The 25,100-nt window shown below is 36.2% G+C and overlaps 1 protein-coding gene across 19 annotated transcripts in view; it reads right to left on the bottom strand.

Moving 5' to 3' along the window:
• The window catches only part of SLO2 (slowpoke 2), a 559,700-nt gene that overhangs the window by 70,731 nt on the left and 463,869 nt on the right, over positions 1-25,100 (bottom strand). For 13 of the 19 annotated variants that reach the window (XM_067089837.1, XM_067089831.1, XM_067089836.1 and 10 more), the window contains 8 exons: positions 22,792-22,886; positions 22,100-22,283; positions 14,899-15,063; positions 12,581-12,781; positions 10,803-11,020; positions 3,701-3,850; positions 2,372-2,658; positions 1,956-1,991 (listed from right to left, as the gene is read on the bottom strand). In XM_067089837.1, the coding sequence (XP_066945938.1) occupies positions 1,956-1,991; positions 2,372-2,658; positions 3,701-3,850; positions 10,803-11,020; positions 12,581-12,781; positions 14,899-15,063; positions 22,100-22,283; positions 22,792-22,886 (1,336 nt within the window). The remainder of the gene's footprint in view (positions 1-1,955; positions 1,992-2,371; positions 2,659-3,700; positions 3,851-10,802; positions 11,021-12,580; positions 12,782-14,898; positions 15,064-22,099; positions 22,284-22,791; positions 22,887-25,100) is intronic. The other 6 variants (XM_067089832.1, XM_067089839.1, XM_067089834.1 and 3 more) reach the window with 1 other exon arrangement.

Raw genomic sequence — 25,100 nt, 5'->3', positions numbered from 1 at the left:
CTTGGCCTCAACCATGCTGTGTAGCTTAAAGTATATGGTAAATGTATATATAAAATAACTGTGAAAAGATAAAAGTAGATCATGTCAGTGGATGAGTTACTTCTAAAAGCTAGAATAACTTCTAAAAGCTACAGTCTTTAGCAGAAGACAAATCAAAATGTAAACATCTACTAAAATTAAGAGCACAACCCTAAAGTGTGTGTTGAATCTAGTGCAGTACCTACTGATTGCACAGAGGCTTAAAGGCACGAGCTCAGTATTCTCCAGCAGAGGGCCTACAAGTCAGACACAAGCTATCAAACTAATTATAAGCCAGGATATACATCCCTTTTCTACTACACCCATGGCAACAATGTACGTGAGACTCCATACGTAAACGGTATCCAAGTATTTATACAAAGACGGTACAATACAGTCGGTGCTTCACTATTAGTGCACAAACTCCAAACGCACACTATAACTCCTTTCTGGCAATTGTGGGTGTGTGAACAAGGCAGTGGAGATTTGCAAGTGCCAAGTTGCAAGTGATTTTCTTTCATGTACACAGCTTCAGGTTTGGGACTGATTTAGTGGAGAGGGGGTTAAACATTTTGAACGTTTCAAAAAATTACTATCTTTTTCTGGGGAAATCTGTGTATTTCCACTATGAACTGCTCATGGGGCAAAATACAAATGCTTAAAATAAGAATATCGAATTAGTGCAGCAATGGACAATAATAATACTGACTCTATTCGGATGGCATGTAATACCAAACTACAATATTACCTTGTAAGGGGAACATGATCTACACTAGACAACTCTAATGTTACATTACAGTTAAGAAAAGACGTGGGAGGAGGAGGAGGAGGAGGGGACGTGTACATTTCCACGAGAAGTCGAACAGCTTTTGAAGAGACACTCTCCACAGAACACTGATGCGGAGTAGCTCGAGACACGTGAGGGGTAAGATGTGAGGACAGAGCAGCAGTGAGGAAAGCAGGAAGAGGTGCAACTTCAATGCCATGCTCTAATAACAAATGGTTCTCAACCAGAGTCGTATCAGCCCAGGAGGATTAAAAATGAGGTCTGGGAAGGGGAGGGGGGGGGAGAGGGGGGTGGGGGGGGCAGCTTTGACTGGATGCATAAACTTGAACAACATCAATTACCATAAAATAGTGGAGCTCAAGGGATGTACAAAAGGGTAGGGCACTAAGTGCCGATATGTACGTGAACGAACTTCAGCTCGAAATGTCGTCTGTTATGACAATGGATGTGGGTAAGGCTGTTTTTAAAAAGACTCAAGACAGTTCATGGGCTCTAGCATGATTGGGAACCACTGCTCTACAGGTGTCTCCATTTATGGAAGCCCTTCTCTAAGAATAACACTAAGCCACGACCCTCGCGATTTCATTGCCCAGGTCTCCTTGGAGGGACGCCCGACGACAATGAAACCGTTGCGGGCATTACGTTCTGGCTGCAGTGTCTCGACCCTTGGAGGCGGCGTGAGAGGGTGTGCTGAGGAGTTGCCCGCCACATACAACACACAAACACAGATGGGATCTGCTGGTGTTGGCAGGGATTCGCTTTTTATGTCTCACTGTACCCTCCTTCAGAAGGGGGTATGGGCAGGGCAGCCTCACTGACTTCCTCACTGACTAAGGCTGCACCATTTGGGGTGTGGGACTGTAACCTAACACTGACTATTGTACAACACCGCAGTTACACCTACTTGACAGCTCTACTACAGATAATGGTTACACTGCGACAAAAAGGGGGAGATGGTGGCACACATCATCTTTGAAAGGGGAAATCTGGGATCTCTGGAAATCTAATCGTCAAAAAATCAGTTGGGTCTTCAAAAAAATGTTGCAAAAAAACAACTCCTATCACATCATCTAAGGTCATTATCTGTTGGGAAAAGCTAGAAGGGACATGTACAAGGCTGTTGTAAGGGCAAGGCTTTTTCCGTCCATACCGTTGCGTCGTAACTTCAGCAGGACACATCTTCGGCCTACAAGTCAAGAGAGTAACCAACTGTAATTGACTAGAAGAAATGAATGAGCTCTAACTGGCACCCTTCATGATCGCCACCTTTATTTCTTTTCCCTTGAATGTACAGAAGTTGGTGGGAATAGAACATCAACAAGAAGCTTTAGATGAATGAATCTCCTTTTTGTTTTACTGGGGAAAAGGTCAAACAGTCACTAAGAGGAGGCAACAGACAACACTTGGATTTTAAGGAAGACTTGTAAGCGACAGGAAAAAAAATGCAGTTTTATTTTCTACAGTGGAAGTCAGTATTTAATCAAGAAGATAAAAAAAATATACCCTTGCAAAAAAGATGGGCTAAAAACTGTTCTTAGATGAAGGGAGTCGAACACTTCGCCTTACCTGATCGCGGTTTGGGTCTCTCCTCCCTCTCCTCCGCATTCACCCCCTTTTCCACGTCCTTCGACGATGCGTCTCCCTCGTCCACTCTCCCCTCCTGACTACTGCTACTGCTGGGACCAGTGTTGGTTCCAACAACAAAGGCACTATTCTCTTCTTTGGTTATGCTCATGTAGAAGCAAATGTCTGTTTTCTTCATGATGTGTCTGGGTCCGGGGTTGAGCAAGATGGTGTCCTCGTAGAATTCCGGGAGCTCGGCGGGCCGCACTCCCACAAGGGCCACGCCATACCTGGCGGCGTGAATAAAGTATTGAGGTCGTTGTAGAACATTTGTAACATTCCTGTAACATCTGGGTGCATCCACACCACAGTAGGAACATGTCATGCGTGGATCACAAACAGGTTGAATACGAGTTAACGACTTATTGTTATTCCTAACCAATGCATCATACGATTATCCAGCATTTTCCGAAGGTTCGTTCTCCACTTAAGGTCACTAGCTCGTATTCAACCTGTTTGTGATATGTATGTAATGTGTTGCTGATGTGTGTTTAGGACGCGTTCTACCATAGCGTGGATGCATCCTTAAGATGGTTACAAATTTGAAGGCCGAAAAATATCATCATTAACTGATAGCAGAATTCCTGGCCAATTTTCACTGACAGGTTAACTGATGCTTTTAAAAAAATAATAAACTGATCAAGTCTTGTCTTGATTCCTTAATGAAATAACTATGATTTACTTCCTTTCCCTAATATATGAACTATACCTTACCTCATCTTCTTCCATGAACCATTAACTCTGTTTTACCATTACACCAAACAATTAACCAGCTGTCTCATTTTCTTATTAAATCAACCGTTTATGTAACTTTCTTATCAGATGAAATATGCTCTGTCTCAATGCTCCTGGAAAGTAACTATGCATGTCTTAATCTACTGATAAATAAACTACCTTCTGCTTGATTTTACTAACAAATTAAATCTTTTAATTCATTATGTGTCTTAATGTTTTCTCTCAGTTTCCTAATAAATGAACCATGCCTAACCTGACCTAACCCACAATTTTACTGTTATTGTGATTAAATCTAGGTGTGATTGTGTGACAGCTATGGAAATGAAGAGCTGTCAAAAATTGACATAACAGATAATCCACAACCTTTACTAGAAGACCCCTCTGACACCAGACTAATTTTTAACTGATACTCTTAATATTAACATGTTATTATAGCTTTCAAAGTTGTTAAGCAACAAAAAGGTCAGCATTTGAGGTTACTAAGAACCTACTGAACATAGACAACTGAAAGACAATACCTGTAAAACTAAAACTTACTTTCTGTGTGAATGGAAGCTGGCATAGGTAAAACTTTTGCCTTCGTATTCCCCGAAGAACCTCGAGTCCGCGAGCTTGATGTGGTAGATTTCGTTGCCGGAGCACTTGCCGTAGAGCCTGTGCCAGTCCTCCTGCGACGTCTGGCCCTCCCTGGAGAAAAGAGGCAGAAGAGCAAAAATGTAGTAGAGACCCTCTGCACAAGACCAGAGCTAGCTGTGGCTTTTAGTCATGGAACACAATGGGTGCGAAGACTCCTAGAGAAACTGGATGCTTACTTGTTTTTCTGGTGGATTCACTTTTTAGGGTAGATCACAAATCATTATTTATCTGTACAGGGGCTAACGGGTGATTAAAATTGCCATTCACACAGGTCACACAAATGAGCGTTTGAGTCAGACACAGTGGCTGGATGGGATGGAGAGGGCATCTCCTTCAGTGTTTACTCTTTTAGACAACCAAGCAATGCAGGGGGGAGGGGAGGAGAGGAAGTAGTAGTAGCAGTAGAAGCAGTAACAGTAGCAGCAGCAGCAGTAGTAGAAGAATGAGATGAAGAAGTAGAAGACCTCCTGCTCTTGTCAAACCTATGGTTCAGTACAGGGTATGAAGGTGGAGTGCACTGGATTACTTTGTCTTTAAGATTAGAGACGCTTCAAGAACAAAGGTTACCTGGACAGCGATTCTGCTGAAGAAGCAGGAGACCATGAAGAGGTGTAATTACCATGCCTGAGTAAAAAGAAGCCACAAATTAAGGCACAGAAAAGATGCAGCTTAGTATATTTTAAGGATTAAAAAAATGACAAAAAAAACTAGCAATAACAGCAGCTGTCAAGTAGCTAAAGCATATCAGAGACTGGAGAAACTCTTTGTGGGGGGTGTTCTATGCTGGAGGAAGGGTATAGAAAACGGGAATGCAAGGCCATGGCAAGTAGAAAATGACTCTGATTATTCAAAGTAGGACTTGAAAATTTTTACCCCAAAGGCCCTAATGCCCTCCCCAAAAAGGGCACATGACAAGACGCCAATGAGATGAATTCCTTATCCTTCAAGAAATGTTTTTGTATGCAATTGAATGTTCTCCCTAAGAGAGACTGCAGACGGGGGTATATATATGTGTTTTTGCTAAAAATTACCAAAAAAAAACTGAATACATCCTAACCTTACCTGTCCTTAACCTTGCCTAACTTATGGAATTGTGCCCTGACTTGGCTGGGGTAGGGCTTTAGGCCCCTGTTCTATGAAGATTTTTGATATTTTCGACCATTTCTGAGATAGTTCATACACCTGGTCTGCAGTCAACCCATCTTTACTTTCCAAAGTTTCTATTAGATTGCATTACACTTGGATGGAGATGACAGCAAATGAAGAAAAACTTTATGTTACATACTGGTAAACAAAAAAAAACTTAACAATAACTGCATAAAGAACATTGGGAAATTAAACTGAATGTTCAGACCTACTCAAGATGAAATTTTATACTGGTATACACAGCTGTATACTGTGTAAAACTAATCTTATACTGAGTCATCTGCTCATGAAAAGATTGAACAGATTTGTGTATTGCAATGTACTTATGTACCTAAGCACTGGATGTGTTCATATCACATTATATATATATATATATATATATATATATATATATATATATATATATATATATATATATATATATATATATATATATATATATATATATATGTATGAATGCTAATGTATCTGGCAATTAAATGAGAGAATACATTGCAGCCTCAAGGGGTTTGAACTTGCATCCCAGATGCTCGGAGTTACACAGGCACAACATCACCGACTGCGCCACGGCTGAAAAACTTTTTAGCTCCTTTCTTGTGACTGAGTTCCACATATGTCCTAACTAGAAAATAAACACACACACACACAATTATACACAATTTTCCCTAGAGTCGGTGGCTCCATCGAGTGTTTAACTTACGTTGCAAGACCCAATACCTCTTTACCATCCTGGCTGCAACCCAAAACCTTCCCTAACTCACTGTTTAAGACAACACAGGCCTACTCAGTATGTTTGCGTAAGTGTTTGGTATTGTGAAATATTTTTTGTGTACCTTTAGAGTGAAAGGACGGAAAGACCTTGCGAGAAACCTCAAGTGTCTTGTCATGGAGACCTTCGGAGGGAGAACAAGCTGAGCCTAGGCAACTGTTAGTGAATTTCACATCAAAGACCAAACGAGTTTTGACGCGCCCGTGACTCAAATACTCATTTTAGTTTAAAAAAAGGTAAAAAAAAAATGTATTCCAACATTTAACACTGACTGGGGAATAACAGAAACATACTGAGAGATTACATGAACTATATCTATACATTACATCAATGCCATTCATAATTACATCTGACATGAAACTATCTAAAAAAATTACACATTACGCGAATTACATTCTTGAATAGCGATGCATACATCAATAGTATATAGAAATGACACGAATACCATTCATAATCTGCACTGTCATACATAAACGATAATATAGAGATGACACTTAATGCTTGCAAACATTAATAGTATCTACAATGTACACTGAAAACATTCGTAATTAATGCTGCCATACACCCATAATATAAAAAGGACATCAATGGCCATCATACCAGCTGTAATTAGCAGAGATTTAATGTACATCAACAGCACACACACATACATCAATATTACCCATAAGAAACGGACGGGAATACCAACCTTACTTTCATAAAAAAAAATACATCAATAATACTAAGAATTATGACTTCTGACATACATCAATGTCACCTAAAAATAACAAGTATTCGATTCATAAAATCTAATTACAGCAGTTCTAAACAGATGCTTTGTGCCCTGTCTGAGATCATTTGGGCTTTTAATTATTGTTCTTTAATGAACACAGAACTGTTATTTGAGACCAGGTTAGGGTCTCGTTCATCTACGACACTGACAACGGACGAAACGGTTACGACAAATGGTTTGGACGAAATAGGTACAATGATTCGACAGGAGAGAGTTAAGGAATTTGGTGACAATATTGAAAAACGTGTAGATGTTTTTTTGAAAATTATGGACAGATGTATGGCTTGGCATCCGTAATAATAATAATAATAATAATAATAATAATAATAATAATAATAATAATAATAATAATAATAATAATAATAATAAAGTGTAAATGCACATAGCCTATGGCCCTTTTAAATCTATTAAATCTCTCTCTCTCTCTCTCTCTCTCTCTCTCTCTCTCAAAACATACACATGCACACATATCAACAGCAAAAGATTAGCTGTCTTGAATATATAACTACCCGGAATGCTTAGTCATAGATATGTGGTACACATACACACACACACACACACACACACACACACATATATATATATATATATATATATATATATATATATATATATATATATATATATATATATCTATATATATATATGTGAATATACACATATATATATACATATACATATATAATAAATAAATGCGGACACATTTACAAAATTTAAATCAACTTCCCACACACATCTCTGATGTAAATTGATTTCCTATATAACAATCTGTCTTCAACTCGACTCTGCCATGGGAATATCAGCCGCTTGTCTCGAGTCTCATTTGCATAAGACATTAAGTCCACTTAAAAATTTATGGTTTCGTCATTTAACCAATTCCGGCGTTCTCTGAATGCTTTCTGTCGGCCTAAGAAACCGGAGTTCAGCGCCGGCCCTATGCGCCATGCGAGGCCCAAAAGGACTGTAACCTTTTGTTTACTGTGACAGGCAATCACGTCTGACAGTTGCAGTCTTTTCAAGGTCAACTTGACGGACGGTTTCAAGGTCAGACTGGCAGGTCGTTCTGAGGTAGACTGATTGGTTTTCAGTTTTGATTGAACTGGTAATTTTAAGGTCCTTTATTCCTCACAGACTGTTGTTCTGTGGAACAGCCTCCCAGATGTAGTTCGATCGGAACTTCTTCAGAAGTTCAGGCGAAGATGCAATGCATTGCTACCTTAATATTAATCTCCTTGCGTTTTAATACATTTTTATCTATTTATTAATTTATTTGTTTAGATAAGTGGTATCTCTTCTTTCTGTATTTCCCTTTACTTCCTCTTACTTCTTCCTAATGAACACCTTAATATTCTTTGGAGGTTTGAATTTCAAGTCAGTGGCCCCTTTGGTGGGCTTGTTCCATATGAACAGGTTTCATCTTCTGAATACTAATAATAATAATTTAGTTTTTAGTAACAGGTTTAAGGTAATTTCAAAGTTAATTTCAAAACCTTTTTTCAAGTTTAGTCTTATGGTTACTTAAGGCTAGCACCTTCCTTATTTCGTCATTATATCACAAGCTATTCAGCTCAATACGTTTAAAGTTTCCCCATACCACTCCAGGTTGACATATATGGTCCACAATGCATTCTTACAAACGTCTGCATTCTCCTCGCATTCTTCTTTGACACTGGTTATTATTCGTCATGTCCTGACAGTTCTCCTCTACGGCTGTGTCCTGGCACAAATGCTTTTGTTCATTCAGCAAAAACATTGATAAGACACTGAACAATCTGTAAACGTGGCTGTTCTGATTCTATATTTACTCTCTTAACAACTGCCTCTTCGTTTAAATGCTAACTGAAAACAAACTTTGTTCCTTCAAGATATAGAACATAAGCTCTACCCCATCTCTAATAGCTAAATAATACCTATAAACATATAATTACGAAAATCACATACACTAAATTTCCTATAAACAGAAGCGCACAAACTGATAAAACGTGGTGATGAATAAAAAAAATTCCAAAAGGTACAAAGTTTCTGTAAAAATGTATGCAAAATAATTTTGGTAAAAAATGATTGATGGGTATTCCACAAAGTGCCATGATGTGGAACAGCCTTAAAAACTGAATAGGACTGGAAATTTTGGCCACAAAGTCTAATGCTCTTGTTAGATATTAAGTAACCCTTGACTGGACAGTGTCCCTTATCAGGACTGTTCTTTTCCAACCAGGGCTCCCTGAGCTAGGGTCACTTTTGCTGTCTATTTCTTTCCCCTTAGGGTTCCCTTAACTAGGGTTGCTTTTACTGTCTATTCCTTTCCCATCAAAGCTCCTTGATTTAGGGTCAGGTTTGCTGTATATTCCTTTGACCTCAAGGTTCCTTGAATTAGGGTCCCTTTTGCTGTCTATTTCTTTGACCTCAAGCTTCCTTGAATTAGGGTCACTTTTGCTGTCTATTTCTTTCACCTCAAGCTTCCTTGAATTAGGGTCAATTTTGCTGTCTATTTCTTTGACCTCAAGCTTCCTTGAATTAGGGCCACATTTTCTGTCTATTCCTTTCCCTAGTTTTCTTACTTGATTCAGGAGACTTCATTAAACCTGTCTTTCCGATTTAAAAATAGCTTTCCCAAGTGGGCGCGTGTTTATCCACAACTCTGGCTCCACTTTTAAAAATTACTCATTTCTAAGATGTTTTAGCTCCACTTGTCACTCGAGGTTGGATCTACATTAAGGCAGTTACCATTTGTTTTACATCGTGAGAATACTAACTCTTCTAATAAACAGTATAACTGGAAACATCTAGTAGAGAGTTTTTCGTCTAACAGCAGCCATTTGTAAGTTAGAATAAAAAAAAGCACTCATGCAATGAGTATGCAGCTTATCAATCGGATGTATAGAAACTAAGCCCTTCTGTAAAACTGGTGATGAATATCTATGCACACAAAAAAATCAAGATGCCAAGTTTACCATCAAAAGGAGAACACTGGTTTGAGGTTAGACTGCAGGACAGATTGACAGGTTTACAACAAAGGAGGCTAAAGACATACCACAAACAAGGACAAACGATTGGAGTATGGAAATATGCATTCAGAACAGGCAGAATATTGAATAAAAAGACATCAAATGCTGGAATGAGAAATGCAAAAACACTACAAAGACTTATAAAAAGAATGCAGATAGAAACACGAGTAAATATACGTTTCACTGACACGCCCTCTAGCATTTTCTTACACTTACAATCAAGTAGTCCCCAGAACAAGAATGAAAGAGCCTTAGCATGCAAAAATTCTGATAAAAACATCCGTGACTAAGCCAATGACCAATAATGGGTCAGATGAATTGATAAGTGTTTCAAATAATTACTTAATGTCTTGTTATCAAATTCACTCAGTAATAACACAGATTTTCTCTCATAAAACAAGACTCATCTAATGTCATTTCCCATGCTAGAGGCTGTGTTTCAGATGTCCTGTCACACTGGCTAGATATGGTCCTGGCTACTCTGAACAGGGACAACAATATTAGTAGTTATATATATTGAGCCTTTTTCTCTTCTCAATCTACTGAGCTATTTTCAGATATACTTCTTGAACAGCCAATGATTCACTTGCTGGTTAAGGTTAAGGTGTCGTGGGATTTAATGAAATCTTGGTTGTTAAGCCAAGCACTAGAGCACTCTGACTTCAGCTTTGATGGCAGTGAAAAGATGGAGTTGGAGTGGTTGGAAAGCAAGATAAAGAGATTCAGAAAATAAATGAGGTGAAGTGCAAGGACCTAAAGGTGGAACTGGGAGGGAACCCCCAAAAGTTGCACCAAGAAGTAATAGTTGGAGAGGTTTTGCAAGATGACTGGAGGAAGGAAGCATGAATGGATGTAAAGTAAGAAGGATTAAAAGTGTGTGCGGCTGGGGAAGGGTGACAAAGGAGCGCTGCAAAAAACTCTTTAGCAATGGCTACAGTGCACAGTGTGGAGATGCACTGACGGCACAAAATTCTGCTATGGGGTCACAAAATTCTACTACGGGGGTAAAGTTAAAGTGAATATCCAGGCACTACGTAAACGAGATTTATATGTGACTAAATTCATAAGTAGCCAGGTTCGTACGTAGCCAGTTGACCGGTGGCAGTGTCTTCCGGGAGGCTAAAGACACTCGGACCACCTCCAAAGAAGTCGACCAGAGATGTAAACAGAGCGCAAAGGGTTAAAACAAAATCATCTCTCGGGAGGCTAACAACACTTGGACTATCTCCCGAGAAGTCGACCAGAGGTGTGAACGGAGCGCAAAGGGTTAAAACAAAAACAAACAGGTAAGTAGGAATCCCAGATACTCACTGCCCTCTGGATGTGTGCAGAAGCAGCGTCACCAGAGTTGAGATGCCAGGACTCATGCAGTTGTTGGCCAGTAGGGCGTACTTGAACTCGTCCTCGCAGACGACGTGCTCGGCGAACTTCACGTGCAGCTTGTTCTCAGGTCTGAACACCTGCACGTACTGGGGCACGTTGGGGGCGAAGTCCTTGACGGCCCAGGATCTCAGGATGGTGTGTTCGTCCTGCCGGAAGGCGGTTGAATTGAAGGACATTGTCAAAAAGGAAGTCCATTAGAGAGTGAAGTAACAGAGATGAATGAATGTATCGATTAACAGATATAAATGACAGAGTGAACAGTATGTTAAACAGAAACATACAAGCAGATAAAACATGAATATCTATTTACTGTAATATCTGTTATCTTACAGTGTTCTATGATGTTTAAAAAGGCCCATAAAATCACTATTTACCATAAAAACACCATATTATTCTACCGACAACACTTCAATCGAAAGATCGTCTAGCGTATAAGAACAGCAATAGGAACCTGATAAACTATAGGACATATTGTCAACAATGTGAAATTTAGGCTTAAGTAAAGAAGTCGATTTTTGGAAAAAAAATCATATGTAATTTAGTGATAGAAAATTTAAATTTGCCCAGGTTAAAATGATAACGATCTGTTACTCTATCTTATCTATTAAACATAAGAGTTACCTGTAGCCAATTACAAATGCTAAATTGAAAAAAAATTGTAAAGTCAAAACGTTTTAATAATGAAACAATTCACACGTATTTCAGTGCTTTCATAATGACCAACCTATGTAGAGACCATGACCATCTAATCATAAGCAACACCAAGACAGCAGTTGTTTAATTTATCAGCAATATGGGCATAACAGCTGTTTAATCTTCAAGCACTATACTGCCCTAGAATGGAAGACTGCAGTATCTGCAAAAGTACAAAACAGAAAAATGGTGGATACTGCAGTCTTCCCTTGCCTTACTACTGATTTTGCAGATATTGCAAATGGGACCCCCTAAATACTCGTGGAAAGCATTGAAGAATCATTCTGAAACTGCAGTAACTTGTGTATTTTGTGTTTCACGAGCCCAGTAGGTGGCATATCTCAACTTCGAAAATTTTGCAGATACAGCAGTTTTCAATTTTAGGGCAGTACAGATCTATTAGCTATCTGAACTACACACACCATGAACAAAAGAACTCTGCTATTTCAATTTCCCTTTTGTATCAAATGCGTCACGAAACAATTTCATACCAGGTCCTTGTCCTATCAGCATCAACACAGCCTCAGTTAACAGCATCCATCTTATTCTATTGTATACTGTATACAGAAGCTGTCACACCCCTTAATAGTACAAATATACAGAAAGTGGCCTTTTTAAAACGGCACAGCATGTATACAAAAAGTCACTCATCCTATTACAGCATCTGTACAACATCAATGTCCCTGCAGCAATAACTTCATTCCTTTACAAAGCACTTAACAGCACAATTTTTATTAGCTAACCAAACGCCTGTTTCAACTCAGCACATCACGTCTTCAGCAGTAAATGTTTCATCCCTTTAACAGCATCGACAGAACACAAGCGTCCTTAATCCCAACCTTAACAGCATCTACACAGCACAGACATCCTTTCTCCCAGCCTTAACAGCACCCACAGAGCACAGAGATCCTTCCTCCCAGCCGTAACAGCACCCACAGAGCACAGACAACCTTCCCTCCATCCTGACCAGCGCCCACAGAGGCCACAATTTCCTTTCCGCCCAGAAGACTCACAGCAGCCGTCTTGTCCGCGTAGTGTCTGGCCGCTAGGATGAAGCAGGCCTCAGCCTCGCTCATCCTCGCCCGCGTGAGGTCCCCATCCTTCAGGCAGGAGCCCTGGATGTAGATGACCCTCTGTGCCCACATGGGCACCTGCAGGATCATCTTCATGGTAGGATCCAGCTCCATCGGGGATAATAAGACCACGAAGTAATCCTGCAACAGATTTCTGTTCTCAGTGACTGAGAAGGGATGGGGTTTTTTCAAGGTGATTTTGACTTTGGTATTCGGTGCCTTAATTAGGTGGGGTTTTATATTATTTTTTATATATTCGAGGTGAATGAAATTAAAAAATAATCCTGAAACCATAAAAAATAAACAATAAATTTTTTATGGATAACAGTGAGTGAACGAGATGGTTTTATATTTTTCTATTTTATAATGGAGATGAATGAAATTACAAAATATTCTTGAAATCATAAAAAATATACAAGCAATTTTTTTTATATATAACAGGGACTAAACGAGATGGTTTTATATTTTTTCTATATATTCGAGGTGAATGAAATTACAAAATAATCCTGAAATCATAAAAAATAAACAATCAATTTTCTTATATAACAGTGACTAAACGAGATGGTTTTATACCTTTGTATTTTATAATAAGATGAATAAAATGACAAAATAATCCTGGAAGCACAAAAAAACCATTTAAAAAATGCTAAAATGGACAGATGCTTTCCAAGTATCTCTTTGGGTAGAAGATTAAAAAAAGAAGTAATTCTGAAAGATACTTTCATTATAACTTCCTTAAAAAGACGAATTTTATATTTTTCTGTTTTATACTCGAGATGAATTAAGATACATTATATTCAAATGACCTAAAAAGATGAGGTTTTTAAATTCTATTTTATATTCGAGATGAGTAAATTACAAAACAATCCTGGAAACATAGAATCCATTAAAAAAAGTGCTAAAATGCAGACTTTTATATATGTTTTTCTCACAGACGATTAAAAAAAAGCCAGTAATCCGGAAAGAGGTTTTTATTGTGACTTCAAAAGATGGATTTTTATATTTCTATATTTTAATACTCTAGATGAATTAAGATACAAAATAATCCCGAAAATCTGGAAATATAGAAAATCGCTTTTTTTATATTCAAGTAACTTAACTGAATTTTCAGTTTCTATTTTATATTCGAGACCTATAAAATTACAAAACAATGCTGGAAGCATAGAAAATCCATAATTATGAAATGCTAAAATGAAAAGGGTATTTTTATATATATTTTTTCCCAAAGAGGATTTTAAAAATCAAGTAATCCTAAGAGAGATCTTTTATTAGAAGTGACTTAAAATATGGGGGTTTTTATACTATTTAAATTTTTTCGAGATTAACAAAAATACAAAATAAATCCTGAAACCTTGGAAAAAGTTGAAAATCTATTTAAAAAAACAGATGGGGTTTATATATATATATATATATATATATATATATATATATATATATATATATATATATATATATATATATATATATATATATATATATATATATATATATATATATATACACACATATACATATAATTTAGATTAAAAAAAAAATAATCCTGGAACCTTGGAATAAGTAAAATGGAGAGACATGTTTATAAATATTTTTTCCATCGACGATTAAAAAAAGGTCAAGTAATCCTAGAGAAAACGTAAATAAATAAACAAAGCTATAAATAAGAAACAGCCTTAAGAATACATTAAACTCAAAAGAAAATAAAAATAAAAAAAAAGAATCAACAACAAAAATAAACTGAGCTATAAATAAGAAACTGCCTTAAGAATACATTAAACTCAAAAGAAAATAAAAATAAAAAAAAGAATAAACAAAAATAAACAAAGCTATAAATAAGAAACTGCCTTAAGAAATACATAAAAAAAAGAAAATATATTTTAAAAAATCGACAACAAAAATAAACAAAGCTACAAATAAGAAACTGCCTTAAGAAGTACATCAGAAACAAAAGAAATTATATTTTAAAAAATCGACAACAAAAATAAACGAAACTATAAATAAGAAACTGCTTTAAGAAGTACATCAAAAACAAAAGAAAATATATTTAAAAAATCAACAACAAAAATAAACAAAGCTATAAATAAGAAACTGCTTTAAGAAGTACATCAAAAACAAAAGAAAATATGTTTAAAAAAATCGACAACAAAAATAAACAAAGCTATTTAAGAAGTACACGAAAATAAACAAAGGCTACCGAATACAAGAAGAAGAAGAAGAAGAAGAAGAAGAAGAAGAAGAAGAAGAAGACACATTCACATCACCTGCAAATGTGGATGGGCGTAGAACTCATTCAGGAAATCCATGATGGTGTCCGCTTGCAGGTTCGTCGAACACACCACCACGTGTCTCTCGCTCTGGGCCCTGTGGGCGGAGTAAGTGCCGCCCAATTTCTTCCTCTCCATCCACGTGAAGGCTAGCTGTTCGAACTGTGTCGGGTGGGCGAGAAAGGGGGAGAAAGGGCGTGAGGTCGTTTTGATTGTTTTCAGTGGTCAAAAGTAGGTCAAAACAACCACTAATTTTCTCATGAGATGTTTTCTTTCGCTTCAGGAATGAAGTGGGTCTCCACTACGTTTGTACAGTAGCAGTCTTGTGTCTAAAGCATAACATGTCATAAACATGTCAGTAACTTATCACATACATGTTAAAAGCATGTTCGTAACAAGTCAATGGGCACAAATAATCTTTGGTAAATGCTGGATAAGTGTATGAAACACTTTCATGAATGGCAGTCTTGTGTCTAAAGTATAACGTGTCATAAACATGTCAGTAACTTATTGCAAACATGTTAAAAACAGGTTGAAAACAAGTCAACAACCAGAAATAATCTTTGGCAAATACTGGACAGCTGTATGAAATACTTTCATGTTAAAAACGAAATTGCTTTCCACTACATTTCTAGCAGGATTGTATCTAAAGTATATGTGTCATAAATGTGTCAGCCTTTGGCCTAAATTCTATATTCAGTTCAATTCGATTCTATGTCTCGCCTATCCATTCTTTTCAACCTCTTGAAATTCACTCTAAAACAAGTGGGGAATCGACGAATCCTTTAAGTCAAGCTCCCACCACAAATGCCTTGTCACCTCCATAATGCATCAGGCGGCCTCATACCGAAAAATGTTCCTGCTCAGAAAAAGGGTTCTGATAATGGTAGGAAATTGGGACACAAAACCTGGATGATAAAAAGATCTGGGATCAATCTGGCTTTTGGGAAGGCAGTCTTCATGTATACATAAATAAATTTGACTCGCGTCAGGATCGAAACCAAGTCTTTCAATTGAAAGGCAAGGGCTCTGTTAACTGAAAGGCCTGGGTTCGATCCCGACGTGAGTTGTGTGTTGATGATTTCGTAAGTATATATATATATATATATATATATATATATATATATATATATATATATATATATATATATATATATATATATGTATGTATGTATCACGAAAATATTGTACGTGATGAATATATAAATAAGGACAAAATCCACAACGGAAAGAGAAGAAACAATGGCGTGCTGCAAGGCCTTTCGACTGTCGTCCTTTACTTAGCAAAGTAAAGGACGACAGTCGAAAGGCCTCGCAGCACTCCACTGTTTCTCTTTCCTTACTGGAATTTGTTTATATATATATGTATGTGAACATGGACTTCTAACCTAACCTAACGTCAAAACCAAACAAACAACAATCAATAATCGAAACCAAAATCACCCCCCTCCCCTGCCTTCCTCACCCACCCCACCCCCGCCCCCACAACAAAAAAAAAAAAACCCTGAACTATTCACTGGTTTCTGCCTGTTCTCTCAATCCCCAGGTTTCTAAAATAATGTCCACTCTCGTGGCCCACTTGTCCGGCCAAGGTTACCCGAGACCTCATAAATAAATCATTGAGAGTCGAGAGAGAAACTTTTTCTTACTGAGAGAGAGAGAGAGAGAGAGAGAGAGAGAGAGAGAGAGAGAGAGAGAGAGAGCACCTACCCACCGTGCAGTGCTGTATAACTCTTATAGCTTCTCAGTCAACTGTTTGATTAATCAAGAGAGAGATCTTCAATTGATATTTGGAAGAGAGAGGACCTACATATATATACATATTATATATACATATGTATATGTATATATATATATATATATATATATATATATATATATATATATATATATATATATATATAATTAACTTTATCACATACACACTTGTTCTGCGCAATAGTAGAATTACTAAAAGGACCTCATTCAAACTGGATGATATCTAATGGAGTATTCATTCAGAAAAAGTTACAGGCTTTCTTGGACAAGCAGTCCACATTAGACTGTAGGCATACTTGATAATGTGGACTGTTTGTCCAAGAAAGCTTGTAACTTTTTCTGAATAAATACTCCATTAGATATCATCCAGTTTGAATGAGGTCCTTTTAGTAATATATATATAATATATATATATATATATATATATATATATATATATATACTTATTCATTTATGCAACTCCAGACACTAATTAACCCAAAATATTTTAAAAAATCAAATATTCACACTCGAGACAGACTGAACAATGACCAATTGAACGATACAATGACTTCCTAATTAACAATGATTTAACGAAACAGAAATAAAATCCCATTTTGTCAAGACAGGGTTACTATTAGGCACCAATTACTTCTTGAGAGATGATAGTCAAACTATCAATAAATCATAATCAAAACTACTACACCCATACCATCAAAAAATGACGGTTGGTTAAAACAACTCAGGGTCGAGACGATAAGTCCCGTCCCATGGGACGTTGGGTACAGTCACGAGGTTTGCACCGAGGTACAATCGATTTCAAGAAAGCATTGCTTTCACTGCAACGAGTGAGAGAAAGTGGACTTCTGAATCTGGCTGCACTTTCACTCTGTATACTCATATCGGAGTCAGTAGTCCAAGGAGGTAGCCCGGGGCTGGACGACGGCAGTCCAAAGGCCAAGCACTGGGACCTATGAGGTCATTCAGCGCTGAAACGGAAACTGAGAGTAAGAGGTTTGAAAGGTGTAACAGGAGGAAAACCTCAAAGCAGTTACACTAGGAATCAATTGTTAGGAGAGGTTGGAAAGTAAGAAGGAAGAAAGAGGAATATGAAAGGAGGTACAGTAAAAGGAACGAAAGGGTTGCAGCTAGGACCTATAGACTCCATAAATAATAATTATATAGGTATTCGTAGTTTTATTATCGAGAAGTCATCATTATCCCAAATTCTTTTTTTTTTCATATCCCAAATCACAAGCAACAATAAAATCAAGTTTGGAAGAATACAGGTACATTACAGGTATGTAATTGCTTCCTGTAACTTACAGAACTCAAGGTCACTATCAAGGCTACTTTTAAGAGCACTATAAGGATGGGACACTGGCCACTGGCCTGTAATACTGTAATTAGTATTCCCTTGAGAAATATCAGAGGAATACAGGAAGATTACATGTACGTAATTGCTTCCTGTAACTTACAGAACTCAAGGTCACTATCAAGGCTATATTTAAGAGCACTGCAAGGATGGGACACTGGCCTGTAATACTGTTATTAGCACCTACATGCCCTTGAAACTTACCAATGCCTCGCTATGAATAAAATCTTTATTTATGGCAATAGTTTTTTAACAGATGAAATTAGCAAAACATCTTTCAACTGACCTTCAAAAGAGAATGGGGTTCGATTATCAGTCAGCGCAATAATCGATTTAATCAATGGTCATTCTGATTAATTTAAAGTTGGGAGCTTTTTTTTTCGGAAGTTATCAGGCATTGTGTATATAATTGGAGTAGATCGTATTTTTGTTTAAGCAAATATCTGTGTGGTTATGTATTTTTATTTATGTATGCATGTATGTATGTATGTATATATATATATATATATATATATATATATATATATATATATATATATATATATATATATATATACAGTGAACCCTGTAAATCCTCAGCTCAAGAACAACTGTGCCGCACCCATTCAAACGAAACATCAAGAGAGGTTACAAACAAAAAACGCCCTTTCAACAGAAAACACGTTACGTGTCACGAATGAATAAGCTTAGCGCGCTTTCGTCTCTTCCTGTGCTTTAGGTGAAAGCGGCAGAACTCTGTTAATTCCTTTTGCCTGGAGGGATTTCTCGAGATTACACCGCAGGAATCACTCCTTTGAAAGGGTGCAAAAGCGGAATCTCCATCTGCCTGAAATTGTGAAACTGAAAAGGTAACTGGAAACCATATAGGCACGATGCGCTTGGCGACAGTCGTATGCTGTAACTGTGGACGTTTATAGATTTGTGTTGGTATAGCCTCTATGAATGTATTAATTGCTTATCCATATATACAGTGACCTCTCTTCTCATTTAAATTCAGTAATTACTTCACAAAAGAAAAATACAGACAATTTCTTTTACGTCGGGCAACAGGTATTGTACCTGTACCCAATCAACTCCCATCCAAGGCCAAGAGAGACTAAGTCTACCCAATTGGGTGGAGTTGCCTCCCACCTGGGTAACTACGCAGGCGATGACGCATCTTAGAGGTACCTGCTCATTACAGCAATTCCCCTTCTGATGCAATAAGGAGGTAGACAAAGCTCCGCCTACATGGGGAATTTGGGGGGAAGTGAGCAGACCTTCTCTTTCTCTTGGCCTTGCTCAGGGGAGCCTGGGTGAAATGGGGCCTAGAATCAACGTTAACAAAGATTATCTACAGCAGACTGACAACTCTACAGAAAATGAACAGCAAGTTTTAGTTAACAATGGCGTTACTCTGTAAGTGAGAGATTGTATTCGTCAGAAATAGAATTACGTCCTGGTCTGCAACAGCTTTCCTCTCCAAGAATGACACAACATAGGTGAGTTACTGGCAGAATGCAGTACTCCTGAAAAATCAGTTATTAGAAAGATAGAGAAAATTCTGCATGAATTGAATGCAGCTGTAACATTCAATATCAATAATAAGTAAAAAATGTGCCAAAGTTTCTACGGCGCAATCGAGTTTTCTGTACAGCCGCTACAGTGTAAAATAATCAAGGCCACCGAAAATAGATCTAACTTTCGGTGGTCTCGGTATAATGCTGTATGAGCTGCTGCCCAAGAAACTTTACCCACGGCACGGTGGTGGCCTTTCCTATATCGTTGCCAGAAGTACGATTATGGCTAACTTTAACCTTAAATAAAATAAAAAAATACTGAAGCTAGAGGGCTGCAATTTGGTATGTTTGATGATTGGAGGGTGGATGATCAACGTACCAATTTGCAGCCCTCTAGCCCCAGTTTTAAAGATCTGATGGCGGACAGAAAAAAGTGCGGACGGACAAACAAAGCCAGCACAATAGTTTTCTTTCACAGGAAACTAATAATTACTCGCCGTCGTCCAACTCGGGCCAGGTCTCTCTCTCTAACAACTGGTCCCTACTTCAATATTGCACAATGAAGGCATCTTCTTGCACCGAGCTTTTACAAGGTACGTAACGTCCAAGGGTTGGTAAGAAGCGTTTCGACCCTCTCAAAGTTCTACAGCTTCATGGGACTGTGAAGTCAGTGTCCTTGACATTTTGGAGACTGGGTGAAGTCTCTCTCTCTCTCTCTCTCTCTCTCTCTCTCTCTCTCTCTCTCTCTCTCTCCGTAAAGGGAGTTTTGTGGACACTAGCAGTAATTAGTAGTTATTTATAATGGGTTGGGTGGAACTTTTAGTTTAAAGGTATTAAAACAAGTATTTAGTTCTATAATAATAATAATAATAATAATAATAATAATAATAATAATAATAATAATAATAACAACAATAATAATAATAATAATATTATCATCATTATTATTATTATTATTATTATTATTATTATTATTATTATTATTGAGTAATAAAAATCCACAATTATATAGTAAATATATTACTATGTAAAAAATCAAAGACTTTCGAACACCTGAACGGTGTTCTCATCAGTGTTAACGTTAACACTGATGAGGAACACCGTTCAGGTGTTCGAAAGTCTTTGTTTTTTTATATAGTAATATATTTACTATATAATTGTGGATTTTTATTACTCAGATTGTTTTTCACGAAATTGTGAACAGATTATTATTATTATTATTATGCATCGTTGCAATTGAAAATGTAAGACAGTATGACCTACAGCCGATTTCAAAAAAATATAATAATCACAAAAAGTATGTCCTTACTCGGAAGGCAGGGACAACAAATAAAAAAATAAATGAAATAAATAAATAAATGAACCAATTAATATTAAATAAGTAGATAAATGAATAGATAGATAATCATAAAATCCCAAACAGAAATGAATACAAACATCACATTAAAAAGAAAACAATGAAATCATTAAGTGTCACAATCAATGAAAATTTCACACTGGATTTTGGACTTGGGGAGAATTCTCCCTATCCCCCTCCCCTCCAAAGAGGTGAAGTGGGGGGGGGATTGGGGGAGGGGTAGGGGGAAAAGGTAGTCTTTATTCAAAATCTTTTTATTAGGTCGTTAATGAAGCAATTAAATCAGAATTCAGGATCCTGGAAAAAAAAATCGTTTATGAAATATTAGTTTTTTGTTGTTGTTTTTTTTTTTATTAATTTTTTGTTTGTATTTTTTAAAATTAATTTTTCTTTGTATTTTCTTAAAATTAATTTCTTGTTTGTATTTTTTATAAATTATTTTATGAGATGTTTCTCTTCTTTATTCGCGAGAGAGAGAGAGAGAGAGAGAGAGAGAGAGAGAGAGAGAGAGAGAGAGAGAGAGAGAGAGAGAGATTATCTCGTTAACACCCCAACTTTGTGATAGTATTCACGTCTCTCTCTCTCTCTCTCTCTCTCTCTCTCTCTTTGATGTGAGAGAGAGAGAGAGAGAGAGAGAGAGAGAGAGAGAGAGAGAGAGAGAGAGAGAGAAACATTATATACATTTCCAGCATGGCATTGTGTGTGTGTGTGTGTGAATAACTTTCTTTTATACTTATAAGAATATAAGAATACACATATTTAATTCACTTATACATCTAAAAACCTTCTGGGATGAAGCCGCAAGACCCACGCCCTCTCAATCATCTCTGCGACATCAACTTGACCCCTTAACCAGACACTCACTCAAAAAATAATTCAATACATTTTATCTTATATATATAACAGAATGTAAACATACATCTATTTCACTCATTTATACATCTAAAAATCCTCTGGGATGAAGCTGCCAGACTCACACCCTATCCACCATCTCCACGCCATCGACTTGACCCGCTAACCAGCCACTCCCTCCCTTCTCACACACTCAGCCACTCACCTGCGGTGGGCAGGACGATGAGTAAATATACATCTATTTCACTAATTTATACATCTAAAAATCCTCTGGGGTGAAGCCGCCAGACTCACACCCTATCCACCATCTCCACGCCATCAACTTGACCCGCTAACCAGCCACTCACTCCCTCCCTTCTCACACACTCAGCCACTCACCTGCGTGGGCAGGACGATGAGCGCCACGCAGATCATAATGATCATGAAGAGCTGGGAAGGCCATATGTCCGGCACGATGTCTCCGTACCCAACCGTGGAGAAGGTCACGATGACGTAATAAACGGCCTGGAAGAGGTTCAGGTGGCGATGCCCCGCTCGCTGGAAGTGCTGGATGCCACACACGCTGGAAAGGGGGAGAGAGAGAGGGGGGGATAAGTGAGGGAGAGTAATGGAAGTTGATTGTATAATATATATATCATAAGAGAGAGAGAGAGAGAGAGAGAGAGAGAGAGAGAGAGAGTAATGGAAGTTGATTGTATAATATATATCATAATATAATAATTTGTAGAGAGAGAGAGAGAGAGAGAGAGAGAGAGAGAGAGAGAGAGAGAGAGAGAGAGAGAGAGTGGAGTAAGTGAGGGAGAGTAATGGAAGTTGATTGTATAATATATATCATAATATAATGATTTGTGGAGAGAGAGAGAGAGAGAGAGAGAGAGAGAGAGAGAGAGAGAGAGAGAGAGAGAGAGAGAGAGAGAGAGAGTAATGAAACTAGATATATAATATATAATATAATTTGGAAAAACAGTTAAATTTAGGATTAATTAACCAACTGGTTCCTGAGAGAGAGAGAGAGAGAGAGAGAGAGAGAGAGAGAGAGAGAGAGAGAGAGAGAGAGAGAGAGATCTTACCTTGTGAATACTAGACACATGAAGGTCGCTGATAATATCATGAGTTGTTGGCTGAGTGCTGATTGAGAGCGTTGCATCGCCCTGTGGAGGTCGTTCTGCAAGAGAAAATAAAAAAAAAAGGAGTGAATTTGGTAGATTTTAAGGAATTTGGGACGAAATTGGGAGGGGGTAGGGCTAACTTTTGGAAAGGTGTATATAAGTATCTGCATATGCATATATATATTCATATATATATATATATATATATATATATATATATATATATATATATATATTTTATATTCATATATATATATATATATATATATATATATATATATATATATATATATATATATATATATATATATATATATATATATATATATATATTTTGGGAAGATTCTTAGGTCTCTAACTGGTAAGATACAGAAAATTTAATCATAATTAATAAAAATATTAATAAACAAAATATTAATTTAATATATTCTTACAAGTTAAAAATAAATCTGATATTTTCTGATTTAAACTAAAAAACCTTTCTCCATCATGCAAATGATTTACTTTTAAAAGGATAAAAAAATATAAAATATTAAATAAAGAAATATTTAATACCACAAAACTGATATATATGATTTAATTTGTGTTCAAATAATGATTTAAAGTATCTTGAAAAATGTAGATTTGAACAAAATTAAACAAGGAGATTTAAAAAACGTAAATAAACAATGAATTAAAGACAAACAAGGAATTATATGAGGTACAAAAAAGTCAGATTTAAACAATCATAAAAGATACGATTTAATCTTTGTTGGCAAATAATGATTTAAAGTATCTTAAAAATGTAGATTTGAACAAAACTTATTAAGGAGATTTGAACTAAGCAAATAAACAATGAAACATTAAAGCGAGGATTACATAAAAAAATTAAAACAAAGATTTAAAGTAACATAATTACCAAAGATTTAATCTTAAAAAGTCAAATGTAAATATTATCAGAAATAACATATAACCCAAAAATATAATTTAACCTCCACAAAGATATTAACTTTCATGCATGCTAAATTTATAACTGCAATGGAAAACTGCAATGTTAGCAATTAACTGATGTTAAAATCATTCACACAGGTATGATTTGTATGTTTATGAAGGAGGGATTAGACCTTAAATTAAGATTTAAATATTAACATTTTAACCTCTTTAAAAATGTAAGACTTCTTCAATGAATATATTTTTCATGAGTATATTTTTCTTTAGATATATTCCTTCATTAATGTATTTTTCTTTAAATATATTTCTTCATTAATGTATTTTTCTTTAAATATATATTATATATATATATATCATTTATATAAATGTACATATATATATATATATATATATTATATTTTGAGGATGAGGTTGCTGGCCCAACACCCTTCCCTTTATTTTCGTGACCCAAAAAGGAATGGTACCCATTTAAAGCCGCGCGGACTAGCAATCTCTAAGCCTTGGGAGCAATCTATGGACCAAGCTAACTTGAGCTAAGCGCTGTACCACTCAGACACGAAGTCAAATTAGGGGGTATGGACTTTGTACGCTCAAATAAGAGAAACAATTAAAACAAAAAAAATAACTAAATAAATTAAATGAAAACAAGAAAACCAATAAAGAATGAGAGAGAGAGAGAGAGAGAGAGAGAGAGAGAGAGAGAGAGAGAGAGAGAGAGAGAGAGAGGGAGAGAGAGATTAATATATATTTATATATAATATATATATATATATATATATATATATATATATATATATATATATATATATATATATATATATATATATATATATATATATATAGAGAGAGAGAGAGAGAGAGAGAGAGAGAGAGAGAGAGAGAGAGAGAGAGAGAGAGAGAGAGAGAGAGAGAGAGAGAGAGAGAGAACACGATACAAAAACAAGATAAATATCGCAAAAAAATGGAAAAGATATATTGGAAGAGAGAGAGAGAGAGAGAGCAAAGATTGAAAAAAATTACCAAAGAAAACTTTTATTCCCGGAATGTTTTTTCCCATTTCCTAAATATAACAAACATTTGCAAACATTTATCGATGTTCTTCAGTGACGCCATGTTTATAATGTTTATTTTCTTAGAATTTTTTTTAATTATATTAAAAAATGAAATTTCGGATTTAATAATTTTGTGGTCGAGTATCATGTATAACTATATCTATCTATCTATTAAACTATTTATCTATCTATCTATATATTGTATACATATGTATATGAATATGTTTTTATATATATATATATATATATATATATATATATATATATATATATATATATATATATATA

Source organism: Macrobrachium rosenbergii, chromosome 46 (genome assembly GCF_040412425.1).
Source record: "Macrobrachium rosenbergii isolate ZJJX-2024 chromosome 46, ASM4041242v1, whole genome shotgun sequence".
Lineage (NCBI taxonomy): Eukaryota > Metazoa > Arthropoda > Malacostraca > Decapoda > Palaemonidae > Macrobrachium > Macrobrachium rosenbergii.
Note: the sequence above shows the minus strand (reverse complement) of the source record. Positions and strands in the feature narration are given on the sequence as shown.